General features: G+C 34.9%; 1 protein-coding gene across 2 annotated transcripts in view; it reads left to right on the forward strand.

Annotated features, from left to right (window-relative positions):
- The window catches only part of SEC63 (SEC63 homolog, protein translocation regulator), a 74,785-nt gene that overhangs the window by 21,184 nt on the left and 31,598 nt on the right, over positions 1-22,003 (forward strand). For both annotated transcript variants that reach the window (XM_047101613.1, XM_047101614.1), the window contains 11 exons: positions 367-481; positions 1,986-2,098; positions 10,025-10,086; positions 10,696-10,754; positions 12,237-12,287; positions 13,285-13,393; positions 15,646-15,740; positions 15,845-15,977; positions 17,551-17,643; positions 18,426-18,580; positions 20,832-20,979. In XM_047101613.1, the coding sequence (XP_046957569.1) occupies positions 367-481; positions 1,986-2,098; positions 10,025-10,086; positions 10,696-10,754; positions 12,237-12,287; positions 13,285-13,393; positions 15,646-15,740; positions 15,845-15,977; positions 17,551-17,643; positions 18,426-18,580; positions 20,832-20,979 (1,133 nt within the window). The remainder of the gene's footprint in view (positions 1-366; positions 482-1,985; positions 2,099-10,024; positions 10,087-10,695; positions 10,755-12,236; positions 12,288-13,284; positions 13,394-15,645; positions 15,741-15,844; positions 15,978-17,550; positions 17,644-18,425; positions 18,581-20,831; positions 20,980-22,003) is intronic.

Here is a 22,003-nt window from a genome sequence, read left to right on the forward strand (position 1 = left end):
TTACATGGTTTACTGAATACTTAGTATTGATATATTTTGATCTAATATAATGAGACCAATAAGTTAGTAAGTTGAATTAAGTTCTACACATAAAATTCTGCAAATAGTAATTGAGGGAATATCACATGCAAGACTCTAGATGCAAGACTATATTAGATTCTAGAGAAGTCATAGGTAAAAAAGACACTGTTCTGGCTGTAACAGGAGTTTACAACCTAGAGATTGTAGAATTGACTCAATAGCATAGCGATGTATACACTTTAGATTGTTTTATTGCCTTGATCTGCCATAATGTCTTTATAGACTCTTAAAGGAAAACCATATAGATGTATTTATTTATACTTTACTTATCTTTTTCCTAAACAGGAAAATAGTTCTGCTTGCAGGATGGGCATTGTTCTTATTCCTTGTATACAAAGTTTCCAAAACAGACCGAGAATATCAAGAATACAATCCTTATGAAGTATTAAATTTGGATCCTGTAAGTAGTATTTTTATATAATGCACATTAGTTTATTGATCCCATGAAAATACTGTAAGTCTAAATTCTAAAAGAAATTGGGTTGTGCCTAAAGAAATGAGACTTTGGATATTTAATCTATTATTCTAATGTATATATGTTTTTTAAGCTACAAATGTTGATTGCCATTCTAGTAAGTCTTGGTTTGTAATCGCTAAAATGTAAGAATATTTGAAGTGGATTAGAAATTAGTATATTTTTTAAAGACTTGTGTAGGATTGGTTTAATGCAAAGTTAAAACCAGGAGTTCATTTATGTTGGTTGAATGATAAAAATCTTATGACCCTTTGTTAGATGACACTAAGGCAGTGTGTTTAAGTCTTTGTGTCTTACAAAGAACTGGTTTCATTGTAACCTTGGATATACTCTTTAGGTGATTTCCTGATTGAACTTGATTGATGGATCCCAATAGAAAATTAGTCTTTTAGATATATCAGAGGAAAGTTAGAACTGAAATGAATGCTAGAGATCCTCTAGCCTTTTTTTCCAATGGAGAAAACAAGGCCTGAAAAATTGTGTCTTGCCTGGAGTGCCATAACTTCTTAGTAGCCAAGCTGAATCTAGTGTTCTTTCTATTTTTCCCCCAAACCGCTTTTTTTACTTCTAGTATTTGCTCAGTAGATGGCTTGATCCAGAGGTTCATATAATATAATATAAATATGAGACATACCTAGTTTTCTGTTTTGGAGAAGCAAAATTTGCTTTAAGACTAATAAAAGATTTGTGGGCAACTTAATGCCATAAAAATTAATATGAGAAGTTTATTAATAGAAATTGAGTCTAATTAGGAAACAGCTAAGGTAACCTTCTTAAGTATTTATTTAATATTAAAATATTGATAAGCAGATGAAACCAGATTTTCTTCAGATTATTTCTTAGAAGGGAAGTTAATCTTTGATTTGAGGGTTTCTTCAGAGAGACTTAATTTACTGTGATCATTCTTTGATATTTAAATGTTACTGTCCTTTTATTTCAATGTGGCATTATGTAGTTTTACTCTTAAATCATTGGTGCCTAGTGTACTGCACAACATGTAGGTGCTCAATAAAATAAATATATTGGACAAAATAAGTGTATTTTTATTAAAAATTCATGGGATGAAATTTAAGGGACAAGTATATAGGATGAAAACACTTTCTCTTTCTGAAAATATTTAAAAAAATTTTTTTAGTATTTATTTTTGAGAGAGAGAGAGAGAACAAGTTGGGGAGGGGCAGAGAGAGAGGGAGACACAGAATTCGAAGCAGCCCCCAGGCTCTGAGCTGTCAGCACAGAGCCTGATGTGGCGCTTGAACCCACAAACTACGAGATCATGACCTGAGCCGAAGTTGGACACTTAACCATCCGAGTCACCCAGGAGCCCCTCTGAAAATATTGAATAGTTTATATTTTAAGTTCAAAATAGGATGAATTATGTTTTTACAGCATTGTGCTTAGTTTTACTAAAACAAAGCTTTCCTTTCAGGGGGCAACGGTAGCAGAAATTAAGAAACAGTATCGTTTGCTGTCACTTAAATATCATCCAGATAAAGGAGGTGATGAAGTTATGTTCATGAGGATAGCAAAAGCTTATGCAGCGTAAGTATCATAGGACCCATTACACGTTTTTAGAAGTGGTAAAGAAAGTTCTTTATTTGAATGAAATAGTCAATTGTTGTCGGGCACTTTGAAATGCTAAAAACCTCATATGTTGAATCTATTCTTTATGGAACTGCATGACAACCCAAAAGTGCTAATTTAACTAAGCTTGAATTTTAAGTAAATTAGTTAAAGTAGTGCTTTTGCCCTGTGATGTTAGTTAAATTAAGTAGTAAGTTAATTGAGCTATTTTCGAAGTATCCTGATTAGAAGAAGATATGCTTACACCTTGTTTTCATTTCTAGGCTTTTATTAAGCTAGATCTATTTCTCTTGTTTTGGAAATGTAGCTGTCTCATTAAACTATGTAAAGACTAGTTTAATTTTTGGGAAACAGTATAGAGTGTATAAAATTAGAGGTAGCTCTTCCTTGAGTGTTAATATTACAAAAGGTAAAAGTTAGCTGGATTCTTCAGGACTCATAGGCATATCCCCATATAGCTCTTGCATTGAATTAAAGAGTAAAATACGGACAAGATATTTTCTGTTTTTAGAGGACTCAGTGATGTATCATTTTGTAAGCTGATTTTAAAAATAGAAGTAAGTCATAGGATACTCAGATATAATAGCAAACTGTGAAAGTGGCATGTGAATTACAGAAGTTTGGGAAATAATCATTTTATGCTTAATAAAAGTCTATTGACTGTGTTTCCTGTCCCCTCTTTTTTGTGAGTTGCTTGTTACATATGTGAATATGATTCTGCAATAAAGCAGTGCCATTAGGAGCTTCTGAAGGGTATACTACATTTTCTGCATAGCAGATGTCCTCCAGATTACAGTCTTTCAGTTGGTGTCTCCCCCTTTTTTCATTGTGTCTCCTCTGGCCATTTACTCTCATTGCACAAGTGTTTCAGTGCCTTAGTTGCTGTCTTCAGGTAATTTCAGAAGAATTCAAGATACCCAGAGGAAGTCAGATAGCTAAGATTATTTAGTAATTTTAATTTTAGTTTAAATTTAGTTTTCAGGTATTGTAACTTTACTTTAAGTTTATTTATTTATTTTGAGAGCGAGAGAGAGCAAGTGAGCTGGGGAGGGGCACACACACAGAGAGAGAGAGAGAGAGAGAGGGAGAGAGAGAAAATCCCAAGCAGGCTCTGAACTGTCAGCGCAGAGCCCAATGTGGGGCTCGAACTCACAACCATGAGATCATGACCTGAGCCAAAATTGAGTCAGATGATTAACTGACTCAGCCACCCCAGGCGCCCCAGGTATTGTAACATTTTTAAGTTCATGAATTTGTCCTCAAGTTAATGGAAATCTGACTATGATGTATGGTCACTTTTCTAAAAAGTACAGAAGAATAATATATGGCTTTTGGTTTTAACTCAATTACCTGATCAAGATACAGAATGTTTTGTGTTTAAAATGTCTTAGGGGCGCCTGGGTGGCGCAGTCGGTTAAGCGTCCGACTTCAGCCAGGTCACGATCTCGCGGTCCGGGAGTTTGAGCCCCGCGTCAGGCTCTGGGCTGATGGCTCAGAGCCTGGAGCCTGTTTCCGATTCTGTGTCTCCCTCTCTCTCTGCCCCTCCCCCGTTCATGCTCTGTCTCTCTCTGTCCCAAAAATAAATAAACGTTGGAAAAAAAAAAATTAAAAAAAAAATAAAATAAAATAAAATGTCTTAAATAGTTGATGGTCCATCAGACAAATGAAGGAGTAAAATGATTATGGGACCCAGAACTTTGAGATCTTGTAGCTTGTATAAGTATAAATGAATTAGATAAAGGTACATTTTACTAATTACAAGTTCTGAGTGATTGAAGTTCCTGTTTTTTATGCATTACTCTAGCAGCCCGAGTATAACTCAAGCAGCATTTAAAGGCTTTGATCTGCAAAGCTTTTTAGAATTTGCTTTGGTTATTCAGGAGATTTTCTTTTCCCTTATGTGCCCATTACAATAATAGGCTTGGGTGATTCCTATTTCTTCACACCAGTTTCTAACTTAAAGAAAAGGAGTTCTGGTTATTTTTGAGGAGTTAGACCAACTATTGAATTTTCTGGTTCATAGTTTCTATTTTTTCTATAACCATATAGTTGAGATTTGGTTTTTGGGTGTAAAACCTGTTTTTAACCTACTGTATAGTGAGTGGACAACATAGAGGTTACTTTATTTTAAAGGAACATTTTTTTTAAGTTTATTTATTTTTTAGAGAGAGAGAGACAGAGCGTGAGCAGGGGAGGGGCAGAGAGAGAGGGAGACACAGAATCAGAAGTAGGCTTCAGGCTGCAACCTACCAGCACAGAGCCTGACTGGGGCTCGAACCCATGAATCGTGAGATCATGAGCTGAGCTGAAGTTGGATCCTCAGCTGACTGAGCCACCCACGCACCCCTAGATGTTATTTTAAAGCTATTTTAATTTTTAAAAACATGTGTTTTCATGTGTTACTATATATGAATATGTAATTTTGGTTTACGTAGTCAACTCAGGGTCATTCACCTATAATTTAATGAAAGCATTCTCTAGATTAGGTTGTATGATCTGGGGCCCCCGAAACTGTATACAGAGTATATGTGTATTTGTAACTGTGCATTTTTCTAGAGCAGAAGGGTTATAGATCTTACCAGATTTGTAATAGAATCTATGACACAGCCTCCTACCTCCAAAATTAAGATATGTAATCATGTTTAGGAAACCTTATACTCATTGAATTTTTGAAAGTTATGTTAATATCATTGGTCTTGTTTAAGCTCATTATATATGAATTATACTAAAATTACATAACTTTTAAGTACTTTAAGTCTTAGAAGTAGTATTTTACCAAAGCACTAATAACTATCCAAAAATTAGTTGCTTTCTAACAACTTTTTTAAAAGTTGATGATTCCTTTAATTTGAATATTGAACATGGTGCGTGTCTCACACCAGTTGTACAAGTCAGCTTAATGAATGAGTTAATGGAATTGTAATCAGCAGTGTGTGCAGTTTGAAAAAATCAAGTGCTTCTATGATGTGAACTGTGCTTTATTTTGTGAAATTTGAGGGCATTGTTTGGAAAATAGAGCAGTTTATTATGTTGCTGTCATCAGAAAAGTAGAGGGGATAGAGTTATGTTTGGGAAAAAATTCTGGTTAGAAGGGCGAATAGCTGAAGTCCTAAGTGAGTGGGCAGTTGTACAGGGAAACCAGGGCAAAATTTTTTGAGAAACATCCCTCCCTTAGCAAAACAGAGCTACCATACGCACCCCTCCTTCTGAAGTTGCAGTCTCTCTGATAGTGCTTTTTTGTTGGCTTCTTTATTTTACTCTGGCCTTGGTCAAATAGCGTAAGTGGAGTTATGGTTAAAAAGGGACTGAGGATGTCAACGTACTTGTTTCCTTAAATGACCAGAGAAGTTTAAAAATATTTGCAATTCCTGTTGAACATAGATATAAAAATTCTCAACAAGGTATTACCAAATCACCTTCAACAGTACATTAATAAGATCATTCATCACAATCAAGTAGAATTTATTCTGGTGCAAGAATGGCTCAGTATCTGCAAAATCAGTCAGTATGATACACCACATTAACAGAATGAAGAATAAAAATCAGATGTTTATTTCAATAGATGTAGAAAAAGTATTTCACAAAATTCTTATGTTTATGATAAAATTCTCAAAAAAGTAGATTTAGAGGGAATGTATCTCAACATAATAAAAGCTATATATGAAAAACACAGAGCTAACATCAAAGTCAAAGGTGAAGAACTGAGCAGGAATAAGACTAGGATGTCCAGTGTCACCATGTTTATTCAACATAGTACTAGAAGTGCTAGACACAGCAATCAGAAAAGAAAAAGAAGTAAAAGACATCCATGTTGGTAAGGAAGAAGTTAAATTGTCATCATCTGTACATGGCATGATACTGTACATAGAAAACCCTAGGGTGGCTCAGTTGGTTAAGTGACTTTGGCTCAGGTCATGATCTTGCTGTTCCCAAGTTCAAGCCCCGTGTTGGGCTCTGTGCTGACAACTCAGAGCCTGGAGCCTGCTTGGGATTCTGTGTCTCCCTCTCTATTTCTCTGTCCTTCTCCTGCTTGCACTCTGTCTCTCTCCTTCTCAAAAATAAACATTAAAAAGGGGCGCCTGGGTGGCTTAGTGGGTTGAGCGTCTGTCTTTGGCTCAGGTCATGATCTCATAGCTCGTGGGTTCATGCTCCGTGTCGGACACTGTGCTGACAGCTCAGAGCCTGGGGCCTGCTTCGGATTCTGTGTCTGTCTGTCTCTCTCTGCCCCTCCCCCACTGGCAGTCTCTCTCTCTCTCTCTCTCTCTCTCTCTCTCTCTTTCTCTCTTTCTCTCTCTCTCTCTCTCTCTCTGTCTCTCTGTTTCTGTCTCTCTCTCTCTCAAAAATAAATGTTAAAAAAATTTAAAAAAAATTAAAAGAAAAAAAAGAAAACCCTAAAGATCTCTAAAAAGCTATTAAAAGTAATAAATGACTTCAGTAAAGTTGCAGGATACAAAATTAGTACCTAGAAATCAGTTGCATTTTTACACACTAATAATGAAGTAGCAGAAAGAGAATTTAAGAAAACAGTTCCATTTACAATTATATCAAAAAGAATAAAATACTTGGAAATAAATTTAAGGAGGTGAAAAATCTATACTCTGGAAACTATAAAATACTGATGAAAGAAATTAAAGATGACACAACCAAATGGAAGGATATTTTATGCTCATGGGTTGGAAGAATTACTATTGTTAAAATGTCTGTATTACCCAAAGCAATCTACAGATTCCATGCAATCCCTATCAAAATACCAACAGAACTAGAACAAATAATTCTGAAATTTGTATGGAACCACAAAAGACCCTGAATAGCCAAAGCAATCTTGAGAAAGAAGAACAAAGCTGGAGGTATAACAATTCCAGATTTCAAGCTATACTACAGAGCTATAGTAATTAAACTGTATAGGAGTGGCCCAAAAATAGAAACATAGATTAATGGAACAAAATAGAGAGCCCAGAAATAAACCTGCGTTTATATGGTCATTTAATCTATGACAAAGGAGGCAAGAATATACTCTGGGGAGAGACAGTCATTTCAGTAAATGGTGCTGGGAAAACTAGACAGTTACATGCAAGAGAATGGAACTGGACCACTTTCTTACTTCATACACAGAAATAAACTCAGAATAGATCAAAGACGTAATTATGAGATCTGAAACCGTAAAACACCTAGAAGAACATAGGCACTAATTTCTTGGACATCCACCATAGCAGTCTTTCTAGATGAAGATCATAAGGCAGGGGCACCTGGCTGGCTCAGAGCATTCAACTCTTGCTTTCATGGTCATGAGCTGAAGCCCCACATTGGACATGGAACTTACTTAGAAAAAAATAATATTAAAATCATAAGGCAAGGGAGACAAACAAAAATGAACTATTGGGACTACACCAAAATAAAAAGCTTTTGCACAGCAGAGGAAACCAATAAAAAGGCACCCTATTGAATGAGAGAAGATATTTGCAAATGATATCTTCAATAAGGGGTTAATATCCAAAATATATAAAGAACTTAGCAACTCAACACCAAAAAACCCAACAATATGATTTTTAAAAAACGGGCAAAGGACCTTAATGGATACTTTCCCAAGGAATATATATAGATGGTCAACTGATGCATGAAAATATGCTCAGCAGTACTAGTCATCAGGCAGACGCAAATCAGAACCACAATGAGGTAACGCCTTAGACCTGTCAAAATGGCTAAAATAAAAAAGACAAGAAATAAGTATTGGCGAGGATGTGAAGAAAAAGAAATCCTTGTGCACTGTTGGTAGGAATGTTAATTGGTACAGCCACTACAGCAACTGGTATGGAGCATCCTCAAAAAAGTAAAAGTAGAAATACCATATGATCCAGTAATTCCATTACTGGGTTTTTACCCATAGAAAGCAAAGACATTCATTCAGAAAGATACATGCACTCCTATGTTTATTGCAGTATTATTTATAAGAGCCGAGGTATGGAAGCAACTCAGTATCCATTGATAGATGAATGGATGAAGATTTGGTATTCATTTATACAATGGAATATTATTCAGCTATAAAAAAGAATGTGATCTTGCCATTTGTGACAACATGGATGGACCTGGATCTAGAGGGTATTATGCTAAAGAGAAAGGCAGATATCATATGATTTCACTTATATGTGGGACTTAAAAAACAAAGCAAAGGAATAACCAAAAGGCAGAAACAGACCCATTAATCTAGAGAACAGACAGGTTGCCAGAGGGGAATGGGATGGAAGAATGGGCAAAATGGGTGAAGGGGAGTGGGAGATACAGACTTACAGTTATAGCAAAAATAAGTTTATAGATAATAGTCTAAGAAGAAGTCTATAGAAGGAATAAAAGGTACAACATAGAGAATATAGTCAATGGTATTATAATAGCATTGTGTAGTGACAGATGGTAGCTATGTTAGTGGTGAGCATAGCATAACGTATAAACTTGTCAGATCACTACCTTGTATACCTGAAACTAATGTAACATTGTGTGTCAACTATACTTCAATTAAAAAAAAACAAAAATAGGGGGGCACCTGGCTGGCTCATTTGGTAGAACATACAACTCTTGATCTCAGGGTTATGGATTCAAGCCCATACATTGGGTGTAGAGCTTACCTTAAAAAAAAATAATAATAAAAGATAGAAATTATGGTTTAGGTGAAAAAAATTGAACTCTGAAAATTGTTGCTGTTTTTTTAAAGATACTTCTGCATTCTGTCTCTTACTGTGGAGCTTTGTTGAATAGAAAACTACATTGTATCCTATGTGCATATGTTCTGGGAAATAGAAATACTGTTAAAATTAGATTTGGACATAAACATAATCTTTTGCCACATGGATTTCATAAATGCCTTTCTTACGATCTTACTGGTCATTTTTGTGTGTGTCTGCCTTGTCTCCTTAACGTAAAGTTTTTGAAGGAATTGAAAATTTCTTTCAGTGTTTTTTTTTTAATATCTATTTTGGGATCTGAAATAAAACCACTCTCATTTTGTGCCTTGGACCACTGCCCAGGTCAAAGGTTATATTTCTTTTTAGGTATTAAAAAAATCACTCTGGGGGCGCCTGGGTGACTCAGTTGGTTAAATGTCTGACTTTGGCTCAGGTCATGATCTCATGGTTTGGGAGTTTGAGCCCTGTGTCGGGCTCTGTGCCGCCATCTCAGAGCCTGGAGCCTGCTTTGGATTTTGTGTCTCCCTGTCTCTTTGCCCCTTCACAGTTTGTGCTCGCTCTCTCTCTCTCTCTCTCAAAAAGTAAACATTAAAAAAAAATTTTTTTTAAATCACTCTGTCACTTTTATATTGCTGGATTAGAAAAGCATTGTTTCAGCAGGTTTTTCCCTAGTCCTTCTGGCAGTTGTTTTAGGAGAAAATTGTGACCTCAGCACAATGCAAAATGACCTTTTCTGTAGCATTGGAATTTTCCAGGTGTTCATTTTTTTCTTTTGAGAATGTGGTACCAGTTTTGGAGGGATTATTATTATTAATTTGTAGTGGGTTTATAAGTAGGTATATATTATTAAAGTATAAGCAAAGCTCATTGAAGAAATTTTGGAAAATGTATAAGCATATAAGAAAAAAGTCCTTGTAATCCTCCCTGCTTGCTTAGAAAATTTCTAGTTTTATCTTCCAACTTGAGCTGGCAAAACTTCAGAACCCACAGGCCAACCAGGAATTTCTCTAAAGTCTCAATAGTTAGCATTTTCTTTAATGTAGAATTCCTTGCTTTCTTCTCTTTCTTTTTATCTGATTTCAGAGAGGCTTTTCTTGATTTCCTGAAATTAATATCTATAAGAAATGAGTTGGTTCATTAATAGAGTTTGTATATGTGAGTACTTTGCAGATGTGGTTTTCTAATTTTGCAATTTTGTTCTTAATGCTAGTTTAACTGATGAAGAGTCCCGGAAAAACTGGGAAGAGTTTGGAAATCCAGATGGCCCTCAAGGTGTGGTAAATAATAGTCAAAAATTACTAGTGGTATAGTGTGTGTGTGTGTGTGTGTGTGTGTGTGTGTGTGTGTGTGTGTGTTTGTGTATTTAAGTGAAAATATTAATAGATTGAAAGGAATATTTTGATTCTTAGTTTGTGAATAGGAAAATTATAACCTCAAGGAGTTAAATGGATATGTAAATTGAGTTTCCTTTAGCTAATTTTTATTTTTCTTTCTAGCAGCCAGTTTGAAAGATAGAACTCAGATTGAGAAGAGTGATCATTGTCATTCATTTCCAATTAGCAGTTGATAAAAGTTGGATGAAAACAATCTGTTTTTCTTTATTGACTTTAAACATTTTATCATATATTCATAGTGTTTACATAATGACATATAAAAAAATTTAGATTTACTAAGAAGGAATTCATATACTTTGGTCGAGTCCCCCCTGCCCCCACTTCTGGAAAAATCCATCGACTTTTCTGTAATGGGAACACACATAATATAATCTTTCTGAAAGATTTTTTTTTTTTGGGGGGGGGAAGGGTTGGGGTGCAGAATTTTGAAATATAAATAAATAAAATTGGAAGTGCAGATTCTTCAGAAATACTCTTCCTATTTTAGCCACAAGCTTTGGAATTGCCCTGCCAGCTTGGATAGTTGACCAGAAAAACTCAATTTTGGTGAGTACATGTAAATAGGACACATTATAATGTGCTAGATATATCTTAGTACTATAGAGAGCTATATCAAAATACTGTTATGCTGTCTTTAATTTAACTGTGTATTATGAAAACTTTTTATATAATAAAGAAAAGAATTGGTTCCCATTATTAGGTTGTTGTTTGGGGCGGTATGGATTTTTTTTGCTTGTTTTTCTTCAGAGGAAGGGCAGTGTGTTCTAAATGTTGTTTTAAAACCTTAAATCTGTGGTGATTTCTTTTGGAGGTAGTTTCAGGTTGGGTCATTTCCTTGGTTTGGGGAACTATGGTTTTATATGGTATCTATCCTAAGTAGTGCTCAACATTTAAATTATCCTTCATTTCACATTTACCCAGGTGAAATTAATGTTAATGTATGTTAAATTAATGATATATATTCCATATGTACTTAGGGAGGCAGTAGGGTATCAGACTTTTATTTGGTGATAGATTTTACAACTCTGAAACATCAGGAATTAACTTACTGTTCAGGAATAGATGTTTCCCTATTTCACATATCTTAAAAATGATTAGGAGCTATCTTTGAAGCAATAAAAGAATTCATATAGTCTGTAATTTGTTTTGAAAATGGCTATTTAATGTTATTTTATGGCTGACAAACATTTGTTATCTTAGGGATATATGCTTTCTGTGTGTAAGTGTGTCTATCATGCTTAGGATTACTGTGGGAATACTGGAGAAGAGGATAGTTAGCTACCAGATTTGGAATCAAGCAGTAGGAGAAAAATCTAAGACCAATAGACAGAAATTACTTGTAAATAGAACATTATGAAGTTGCTCCTTGATAAGGAACCAGGATTCTATCATTCATTTCCAAGGCACTAACTACTTACTAACGTGTAGAGCTATAAGTATCTGACTGGAAGGAAAATGTAATTTATAAAAGCTGTTTTGCTGGTATTATTTACAGAGCAAATTAAAAGGTGACTTGTTATATTGGATAAGAGCGTAAGTTTTAGAATTGAAATGCCTGGATTCCAATCCACTTACTAGCTGTGTGACCTAGGACAAGTCCTGTAACCTATGTGTGCTGCAGGTTTTCTATTTGCAGAAGAAAAATAATAATGGTAGCTTTCTCATAAAATTTGAAAATGAAGTAAGAATTAAATGAAATAATATAAGAGGAGTGCTTTTTTTTGTTTTTAGGAGTTCATTTTTCTTTTAAGAGCTAGCAAATGGGGGAGGGGTAGAGAGGGAGGGAGACAGAATCCCAAACAGGCTACGTGCTGTCAGCACAGAGCCTGATGTGGGGCTCGAACTCAGTAACTGAAGTCATGACCTCAGCCGAAATCAAGAGTCAAATGCTTAACTGACTGAGCCACCCACGCTCCCTGAAGAGTGCTTTTGTTAGTGCCTCCCCCATGCAAGCCTCAAGGTAAGTGTTCATGGATGTTTTTATAATTTACCTGTGAAAGCCATAATTTTTTTTCTCTTCAATTCTAGGTTTTACTTGTATATGGATTGGCATTCATGGTTATCCTTCCAGTTGTTGTGGTAAGTGCTAGCTCTTTTTATTAACTTTTTTTTGGAAAGGGAATTGGTGGCGTGCTTTGGAGCCTCCTATAATTTGTATTAGAATATAATCCATTGATCCTTGAATTTTAAGAATCTTCTATTCATCTATACTTTAAAGGTTTTCTAAAGGTGGTATCATTTAAGTATGTGAAAGTATATCTCCTCCCATACAAAAGTTACATATAAGTGAAATAATACAGGTATATGTAGAGTTTGGAATGTTTTCCTTTACCGTCTCCCTCAATTTCATTTCTTTGTTAGAGATAATCACTGCTAAGTTTGGTGTTCTCCCTTTCAGATATTTTTCTATGGATTATGTTTACATACACACTTTAAAAAAAATGTGGTCTTTCTATCATTCTGTGACTTCTTTTGCTTCCTATGTTGGAGATACACCTCATTTTTAAAAACGGCTGCATAATATGTCAATATGGAAATACCATAAAGTTTATGATTTTACTGTTACTTTTGTGACTGGTGGTTTTCTTTCTGATCTTACAGTTCCTGAGTCCCATAGTGAGACTAATAATTAACCTGTCTTGCCTTCTTCATAGGTTTATTATGTGAGGATCCAGCTGTATGGAGTCATGTGAATGAACGTAGTATATCAACTGTAAAATTGTCCTGCACTTACTTATCAAATATTTATTGAATCCATACTGCGTGTCAGGAACCAGCTTGTTGCTTTTATAGTGATGGGTTGTTTCGTTTCTGTTTTGTGTTCAGTTTCTAGCTGAAACTTAAATGGTTTAATCATATATATGTAGTGAGGTGGGTTGGTGTTTAGGTGTTGGGCAGTATAAATACTTGCTAAATAATTTGAAATAAGTAACAAAGGCATTTGTTCTAAAGCTCAGGTATTGTTATTGGTTTTATGAACGCTTAGGAAATTTGACCGTAACATTTTCTGCATTAGACTTAATATTTATTGTGGTTTTGATGCTTTATTTATTGTTTAATTTTATTTGTGTTTTAGGGCTCTTGGTGGTATCGCTCAATACGCTATAGTGGAGACCAGATTCTAATACGCACAACACAGATTTATACATACTTTGTTTATAAAACCCGAAATATGGATATGAAACGTGAGTAAATTTAAGTATCTGTGATAGTAGATTATTTTCTGAGTCATTTATTTGGAGTTGATACATACTCCACTGGAAACCTTTTATTTCACAGTTTTATACTCAGTTCATATAACTAAAGCTGGAGGAAAGTGGCTGGTACCCTTTATCACATGTATTTCTGTTATTTCCATTTACTCAGCTATATATGTTTTTTACCTTACAAATTTTATGGTAAAGCTTCATGTGGGTTAACTTTGTAATAATACTAGCTAATATTTCTTGAGTATTTGTTGTATGCCTGGCATTACTATGGATTATGTAGATATTAACTCATTTAATCTTTACTGTTTTTAAGCACATTTGATAGATGGGGAAACTGAGCTTAAGGAAATATTAAGTGGTAGAGTCAGGATCGAACTCAAGCAGTCTGGTTCCCAAGCCTTAAATCGGTACATTACACTGTATTAATCTCAGTAAAATAAGTCAGGTCTTGGGCGTGCTGAAAGAAAACTGTCAGGATATTTCATTCCCAGAGTCTTATTTCAGAATTTCTTTTTAGCAAAAAAAAAGTTCCATTTAAGATACTTTCTTTGATTCCATAAAGCTAACACTGTAAATTTTATCCTTGGAGTATGTAGTGTTTGTTGCCTTTCAGAATCTCTGCTCTGCAGAAATCATAGACCTGTCATAGACAAGCCCTGCTTCTCTTCCTCTGGGAAAAAAAAAGAGATGATACACGTTTTAAAGTTTTAAATTGTGTCTCACTGGAGAATACATTTTTGTTCCAAAACCTAAATGGACTTGTCTGTACTTTGGATTTGCCAATTTAACTAATTTTTTTGGTAATGAGAAAGAGACTCCTCAGGGTCATGTGACTGTGTGAACAGATTTTTCATTTCTGAGAAATGAGCAGATCTTTTATTTCTGAGGAATGAGTGAGTTACTCTTCCTTATGCACACATGTCATTTTTCCTTATGTTGGATTGAAATATTAATATGGAAACTTAGCCCCTTATGAAAATGTTTCATGTTTATAATGTCTTTTAATGTGTTTTTTGCATCAGTGAACTTGATTTGTTTTATTCCTGAGTGTGGTACTTAGCCTTATACAGTACTACCAGAAAAGCATTTTTTAGCTGGTGGGCTTGATTATATATCCTTGGTTACTTTAGTGTTGGTATCGTTTACATAGTTGTCTCAGGAATAGTTGTTTTCATGAAAACATTTGATAGCGGTAGCTTACACATATTACTGCGCTTACTGTGTGTCAGGCACATTGGGAGAAACTGAGACCCATAGAAAGGTGAAGAATATTGTCCTACATCATTTAGTTAGGGAGTGAAAACTCCAGGGTCTGTGCCCTTAAGCTCTACATTGTCCTGCTTTTAGTGAGCACATTGTATGTATTTTCTGCTGGAAGGTGAGATTGATGACTATAGGTGACTATAGTGCTGGTCATTAAAAAGCTTGAATAGGGACGCCTGGGTGATTCACAGTTGGTTAAGGCTCTGACTCTTGATTTCAGCTGAGGTCGTGATCTCATGGTTCCTGAGTTCGAGCCCTGCACTGGGCTCTGTGCTGACAGTGTGGAGCTTGTTTGGGATTCTCTCTCTCTCCCTCTCTCTCTGCTCCTCTCTTGCTTGTTCTCAAAATAAGTAAATTTTAAAAAAATTATTAAAAAAAATAAGGAGCTTGTATAGACTAAAAAGTAATGCTCATAGTGTATGTAGCTGCAAATCATGTGTATTTCAAAGAACATGTCCCGCAAACCCTTCAGGGTTCCATGATAAAAATTTCTGTAAATTATAGAGTATTTCAGTTTACTTAAGGTTCTGAGAAGTCATCAAGTGAAGAAACCTAAAACTCTTTTAACTCATTGTTTCTCAGTCTTGTTTAACCTTTGTTCACATAATAGTTATTAACATCGTATGGGATACTTAATAATTACTCTGTAGAAAGTTTCTGTGGAACACATGCTTAAATCTAGAAACGGATGCTATTTGAAGTGATTTTAATGCATCCAGTTGCTTTGGGGCCCTTAATGTATGTTTCTATTCACTTGTGATAAGTAATACTGTACACTTTTAAAAAAGTGAAATGTTTCTTTTTTGTTGGAGAAATGAATACTTAGTATTGGAGTTCAGATGATTTTTAGCTTTTTGCGCAATTGGAAAACTGCCTCACTCTACATTAATAAAGTATCCTAGGAGAGGAAATTAATAGATGAGCAAATTTACTTGTTTACCTTTATATTTCTTTTGTTTTCTTAGGTCTTATCATGGTTTTGGCTGGAGCCTCTGAATTTGATCCTCAGTATAACAAAGATGCCACAAGCAGACCAACAGATAATATTCTAATACCTCAGGTTAGACCTGTCTCCTAAATTCCTTGATATAATAAGCATTTAGGTATTAAAGTTAATGCTTTTCAGTATATAGATATTTTTAATAATTATTTTATTTACTCTAGCTAATCAGAGAAATTGGCAGCATTAATTTAAAGAAGAATGAGCCTCCACTTACCTGCCCATATAGCCTGAAAGCCAGAGTTCTTTTACTGTCTCATCTTGCTAGAATGAAAATTCCTGAGACCCTTGAAGAAGGTATTTATGATTCTAATATCTGCACGGTTTTAATGGTACAAAAGCAACGGATTTAATTAGACTTCATGGTGCAATGTTTTTGTTGCTGTTCTTTTTTGCTCAAATAATTGCTCAAGGATGTTTTAAAAAGAAATCTTTATGCTACATAATTACTTCACAGATATTTTGAATGTCTAAGTCCGATATTTTGGCAAATGTTAAAATTTAGTATTTCAAGGTGAGAGAATACTCTGAAAAATGTTTAGTCAGTTGCAGATTATACAAAAATTCCTAGTGACTTTTTAAAAAAGATTTTATAAGCTTTTGGGGGGAAGAAAAAATGGATTTCATAATCAATACCTCAGTCAGCTCCACAACTACCACCACCACTTCCAGCTGTGGTTGCTGATAAAGTGTTTAATCTTTATTTAAAGCTTCCTAAGTATTTGCAGCCACCTATCTATTTAAAAGAGAAGCAGTGGGGCACTTGGGTGACTCAGTCGGTTAAGCATCCAACTTTGGCTCAGGTCATGATCTTGTGGTTCATGAGTTCAAGCCCCGTGTCATGCTCTGTGCTGACAGCTCAGAGTATAGAGCCTACTTTGGATTCTATGCCTCCCTCTCTCTCTGACCCTTCCCCGCTCTTGCTCGCTCTCTCTCTCTCTCTCTCTCTGTCTCTCAGGGAGTGAATAAACATAAACAAAATAAAAATAAATAAAAAAAAGTAGTGGATTGGGACAGTGGTGTTTCCAGGAATACCATGAATTTGTCATTTTTTTTTTTACTTGCATGATTTCATTTGAAGTTTTCAAAGAAAGTTATTATCCTTCGGGAATAAATGTTCTTTCTGAATGAAGCTCCTCCTCTGCCATTTTTAAGCCAATAATATAATCAAATGCCTTTGAAAACAAGGCCAATTGATGATCGGTGGTTGATGATAAGATAGGATACTTAAGATGGAATGAAGGATCTCTATTTAGGCATTGTTATTGGAGTTGCAAGTTAACTGGTAATTCTAATGTTCTGTATAGATACAAAACCATCTCCCTTTTTACCAGTTATCTAAGAAACAGGGAACAAATATTTTTTTAGGTTGAGTACCAACCCCATGGATGATCTTAACAGTTAACTATTAGGTGCAGTAAAAATGACTCTGTCTCATTCCTTTTCCTTCCCCTCTTTATCATCCCCTCTCTTCTTTCTGCATGGAATTGACATTCACTATCAATTTTAGTCTTTGGACTTACTCATAGTTACAGAAACTTAGGTATACAAGAAGAAAATTTTTAAGGTTCTTAAATATAGTAAGATTAGAATTAAGTTTAAGACTATTCCCTCCAAACAAGGGAGTTAACTTACAAAGCACAACACTTGTAATATTAAAAATTTGAAACATCATATCTGAGCTAGAATTTTCTGACTGATCTTTGACAGTGCTGCTTAGGAGAAACTTCAGCCTGCAAAATTCTTATTAGGTCGTGTGAAATATTTGTGGGACAACTTAAATTTAGTATTAGTCTTGGACTGTAGATGATAAAGATGTTATAATTGTAAAAGTAGAATGATTCGTTTCAGGTTTTCTCTTGTTTTGCAGATCAGCAGTTTATGTTGAAAAAATGCCCTGCCCTACTTCAAGAAATGGTTAATGTAATCTGCCAACTAATAATAATGGCCCGAAGTCGTGAAGGTGAGGTGGAAATGTAATTAATTATGTTGTACTTTTTCTTGCAAGCATATGCAGATTACACTTCATAGTTCTAAGATTTATGAGTACCTACAGTAATTCTGCCCGTAGGTTGAGTCAGCTTTCCCACTTTTGTTCATGGTTTTTCTTACTTCTTTCCTATATTTTCCATTATGTAAAGTCTTTATCACAACTCATGTTTTTGAATTTATTGTTTTATTGTTTGTTGTCACTTATTGTTTGCAAATATTTAATATACCTCTTCTTTCCTTTGAATATTTTTAGAGTTAGGTTATTCTGTATTTTAACAGTGAGTTTGAAATAATTCTTTTAAGTGACGTAACGATGATTTATCTGATATGTAGTGTTTTTCACATGAAGGGAAAAAAAGAGTGAGGGGGAAGAAAAAGAATGAGGGAGTTTGTGGTCAGTAATGGAAAGGGAGACTCTTAGGAAAGGAGATGATGGTTGTGGTTTGTTGTTATGGCTGATGTCAGTTCTTGGCATGGTGTCAGTATTTGATACTGATAATTTGCTATTTGTGGAAGTGATGCAAAGAATTTTTCTGTTAAATCAGTGCTTCTTGCTGGATAATGATTATTGCATTTGAACAAATTTGTGTATTTTTGGTATCTTACAACTTTTAAAGGAAAGTCAGCACTATGATCTTAAAATATGAGGTGTTAAGGATAGTCGCATGAATCATGTTATTGTGATGAATTATATACTCCTGAACGTATAAAAAGTCCAGCCTTGTTTTTTCTTTTCCTCCTGTTCTTTCTAAGAAAGGGAGTTTCGTGCTCCAACTTTGGCATCCCTAGAAAACTGCATGAAGCTTTCCCAGATGGCTGTGCAAGGCCTTCAGCAGTTTAAGTCTCCCCTTCTGCAGCTGCCTCACATTGAAGAGGACAATCTTAGAAGGGTTTCTAATCATAAAAAGGTAATTCTTTGCCACTTTAAAATCTGTTTTACGCAGTTTGTTATGTTACTTAAATAACGAGAAAAGTGTTCTAAAAGTTTTTATTACGAATTTCTTAGATTTAGAATATCTTAAACACTCTAAAACTATCCCTCAAGTAGTTCTGTTAACAATTTCTTGATTAGGTAGGTGTTTTATAATCTTTTACCTACTGTAAGTTATTTTACTACTTTGGGGTCCAATATATTTTAGCAATTAGCACTTTATTCCTTATATTATGTTACCAGAAATAAATATACAAAGTAGAAGTGCAGTGTATGCTTTCTAGTCATTAATACCTGGCTTAAAGGTTGGCAATGGTTTATCGGTTGAATAGGAACAAAAAAATTAAGTTTTCAAAAAATAAGTAGATCAAATAAAGATGCTTCTTATTTAGAAAATGCAGTCTGTAGTAAAGATCCAACAATGAATCTTAAGATGTAGCAAAAATATATATAAATGAAAAAACTTGGAAATACAAGAAAAAAACTAAAATTATAATTCTGATAGGAGATTTTAAATATTGCTTTGTATACACTAGACAAAATGGGCAGAAGACAGACATTGGATTTGATGGTAATTTTTTTTCTAATTTTTTTTTAATGTTTATTAGTTTTGAGAGAGAGAAAGACAGAGACCAAGCAAGAAAGGGGCAGAGAGAGAGGGAGGCACAGAATTGGAAGCAGGCTCCAGGCTCTGAGCTGTCAGCACAGAGCCCGATGCGGGGCTCGAACTCACAGACCGTGAGATCATGACCTGAGCCGTAGTCGGCTGCCCAACAGACTGAGCCACCCAGGTGCCCCTGGATTTGATAATATAAGGTAGAACTAATGTATATTAGAAATTTGCATTTGAGTTTTCTGTCCTTTCAGGTAATTGTATTGCAATTATAAATTTGTTCACTTAAAACAAAAATTTTTTTTTAATCTTTATTTTTGAGAGAGAAAGAGAGACAGAGCATGAGCAGGGGAGGGACAGAGAATGAGGGAGACACAGAATCTGAAGCAGGCTTCAGGCTCTGAGCTGTCAGCACAGAGCCCGACAAAGGGCTCGAGCTCACGGACCACAAGGTCATGACCTGAGCCAAAGTTGGACACTTAACCGACTGAGCCATGCAGGCGCCCTGATTTGTTCACATTTCTAATCGAAAACTTTGTAATAGAAAAGTGGACATTCCACACACCTCATGATCTAATCCCTGTCTGCAAAAGTAAAAATTAACTAGCACCAAATGGCTGGAAATTAACACTCTCCTAAGTATCCCTTTAGCCCAGATGGATATTAGTGCAGTAACAGCTATATTTAGAGAACAACAAAAATGAGAAAATTGCATAGTAAAACCATAAGGATGCAGCTGCACTTGGAGATAAATTCATACTCTTAAAGGTTTTTATCATTAAAATTGAAAATATGGGTCAGCAAACTGAGCATAGAAGATGACAGTCATTCTTGCTTGGGTCAAGAGTCTATGAATGTTACTGTCTTTTCCTCCTAACTTTATTTTTTCTAAAATTAAAAAATTACTCTGTTTTAACTTTGTAATAAAAAAAATTCTTAATTTGAATTTCCTTGGATAAAAGGCCATGAAATGCTATAAAGTTGTATTGTTTGCTTTGAAATGTGTATGTAGATCTTCCTCAGCTTATAGTGGGGTTACATCCTCATAAAGCCATCGATTGTAAGTTGAAAATATCCTAAGTCAAAAATGCATTGAATACATCTAACCTACCAAATACAGTAGCTTAGCCTAGCCTACCTTAAATGTGCTCAGAACACTTACATTAACCTACACTTAGGCAGAATCATCTAACACAAAGCCTGTTTTATAGTAAAGTGTTGAATATCTGTCTCATATAATTTATTGAATACTGAACGTGAAAAACAGAGTGGTTCTAAGTGTATGGATTGTTTACTCTTGTGAGCATGTGCTGACTGGGAGCTACTGCTCGCTGCTGCTGCCCAGCATCATGATGATACTGTATTAAATATCACTAGTCCTAGACAAGATCAAAACTCAAGAGTATGGTTTCTACTGAATGCATATTGCTTTGGCAGCATTGTAAAGTTTAAAAGCTTTAAGTAGAACCACTGTAAGTTGGGGACCCTGTGTAATCTTAACATTTTTTTAAAAGTTGTTGGATTTTGTTTTAGTAAATATGCTAATTTTCCTTTTGTGAAAAATTCTATGACTTTAGGATTTATTTTCTTTCTTCTTCTCTCTTTTAAAATTCAGTACAAAATTAAGACTATCCAGGATTTGGTGAGTTTAAAAGAATCAGATCGTCACAATCTACTGCACTTCCTTGAAGATGAAAAATATGAGGAGGTTATGGCTGTCCTTGGGAGTTTCCCATATGTGACTATGGACATAAAATCACAGGGTAAGTGGGAGGTTTCCGTGTTGAACATTGTTTCCCTTTTGATAGATTGGCTCCTGTTTATTTGGTTTAAGGTTCTCAAAACATTTGATATCATAATGTGTAACTAGACTTTCCAGAACTGTGGTTTACATGTCACATTTGCTGTGATAGAATATGATGTATGCTTAATAGTTTTGAGAACACTGATATAATCCTATAGAATCTTACTTTTATGATCCTCAGAATGGGATTAAGCTTGAGGACTCTCTGTTCTGTAGTTCAAGTTTTAGGAATATCTTACTTTTTAAAGAATGAAGGATTTTCAGATGCAGTGAAAGATCTTTGAAATACATATATTGTTAGTATGAAAGAAATAGCTGCTTAGTTCTAAAATTCATTTTAAGCCCAATTTACTTATGTTAAATAAACCTTGGAAATTACCGTGTTCTGTGCCACATTTCATGTGTTTTTCTCATCCTGTCTCTATGTTTATGTCTGTTGGGATGAAAATATAGAGATTATTTTTCTACCTACACAGTTGGCCAGTGAGTGTCCATTATAATAGTTGAATAATAGTATTTTACAATGGTGACAGAATTAAGAGATTATCTGCTCCATTCCTTCATTGTAACATTATTCTGAGTTTTGACATATACTAAGTTACTGTTGTGAGAACATTTTTGTGGGACCAAAAATACAAGGATGTGTTAGGGGTGGTTTCTGTCTGTAAGGGGCTTATAGTTTAGTTGAGGAAAGAGGATATAAACATAGGATTAAAACCAAGGAATCATAAAGCAAGTGTGAAATGAATGACACGGACGTTGTGTCATTCATGCATTCAACAACTATTGAGTGCCACTCATTTATCTGGGTGTTGGGGAAGCAGTGGTGAGTTAGACAAAGCCTCTACCTTACTAAGTTTGCATTCTAATGGAATTGAAAAGAGATAAATGACTCTCAAAGATTGGGGTGTTTGAGAAAGTAAGGTAAAACTGCAGTCTGGTTTCAAATCGGCTGGAGTGTAGGATACATGTAGGGACTGCTT

Source organism: Lynx rufus, unplaced genomic scaffold (genome assembly GCF_022079265.1).
Source record: "Lynx rufus isolate CCGP_SWC_20201006 ecotype Redwood Valley unplaced genomic scaffold, mLynRuf1.p SCAF_6, whole genome shotgun sequence".
Taxonomy (NCBI): Eukaryota; Metazoa; Chordata; class Mammalia; order Carnivora; family Felidae; genus Lynx; species Lynx rufus.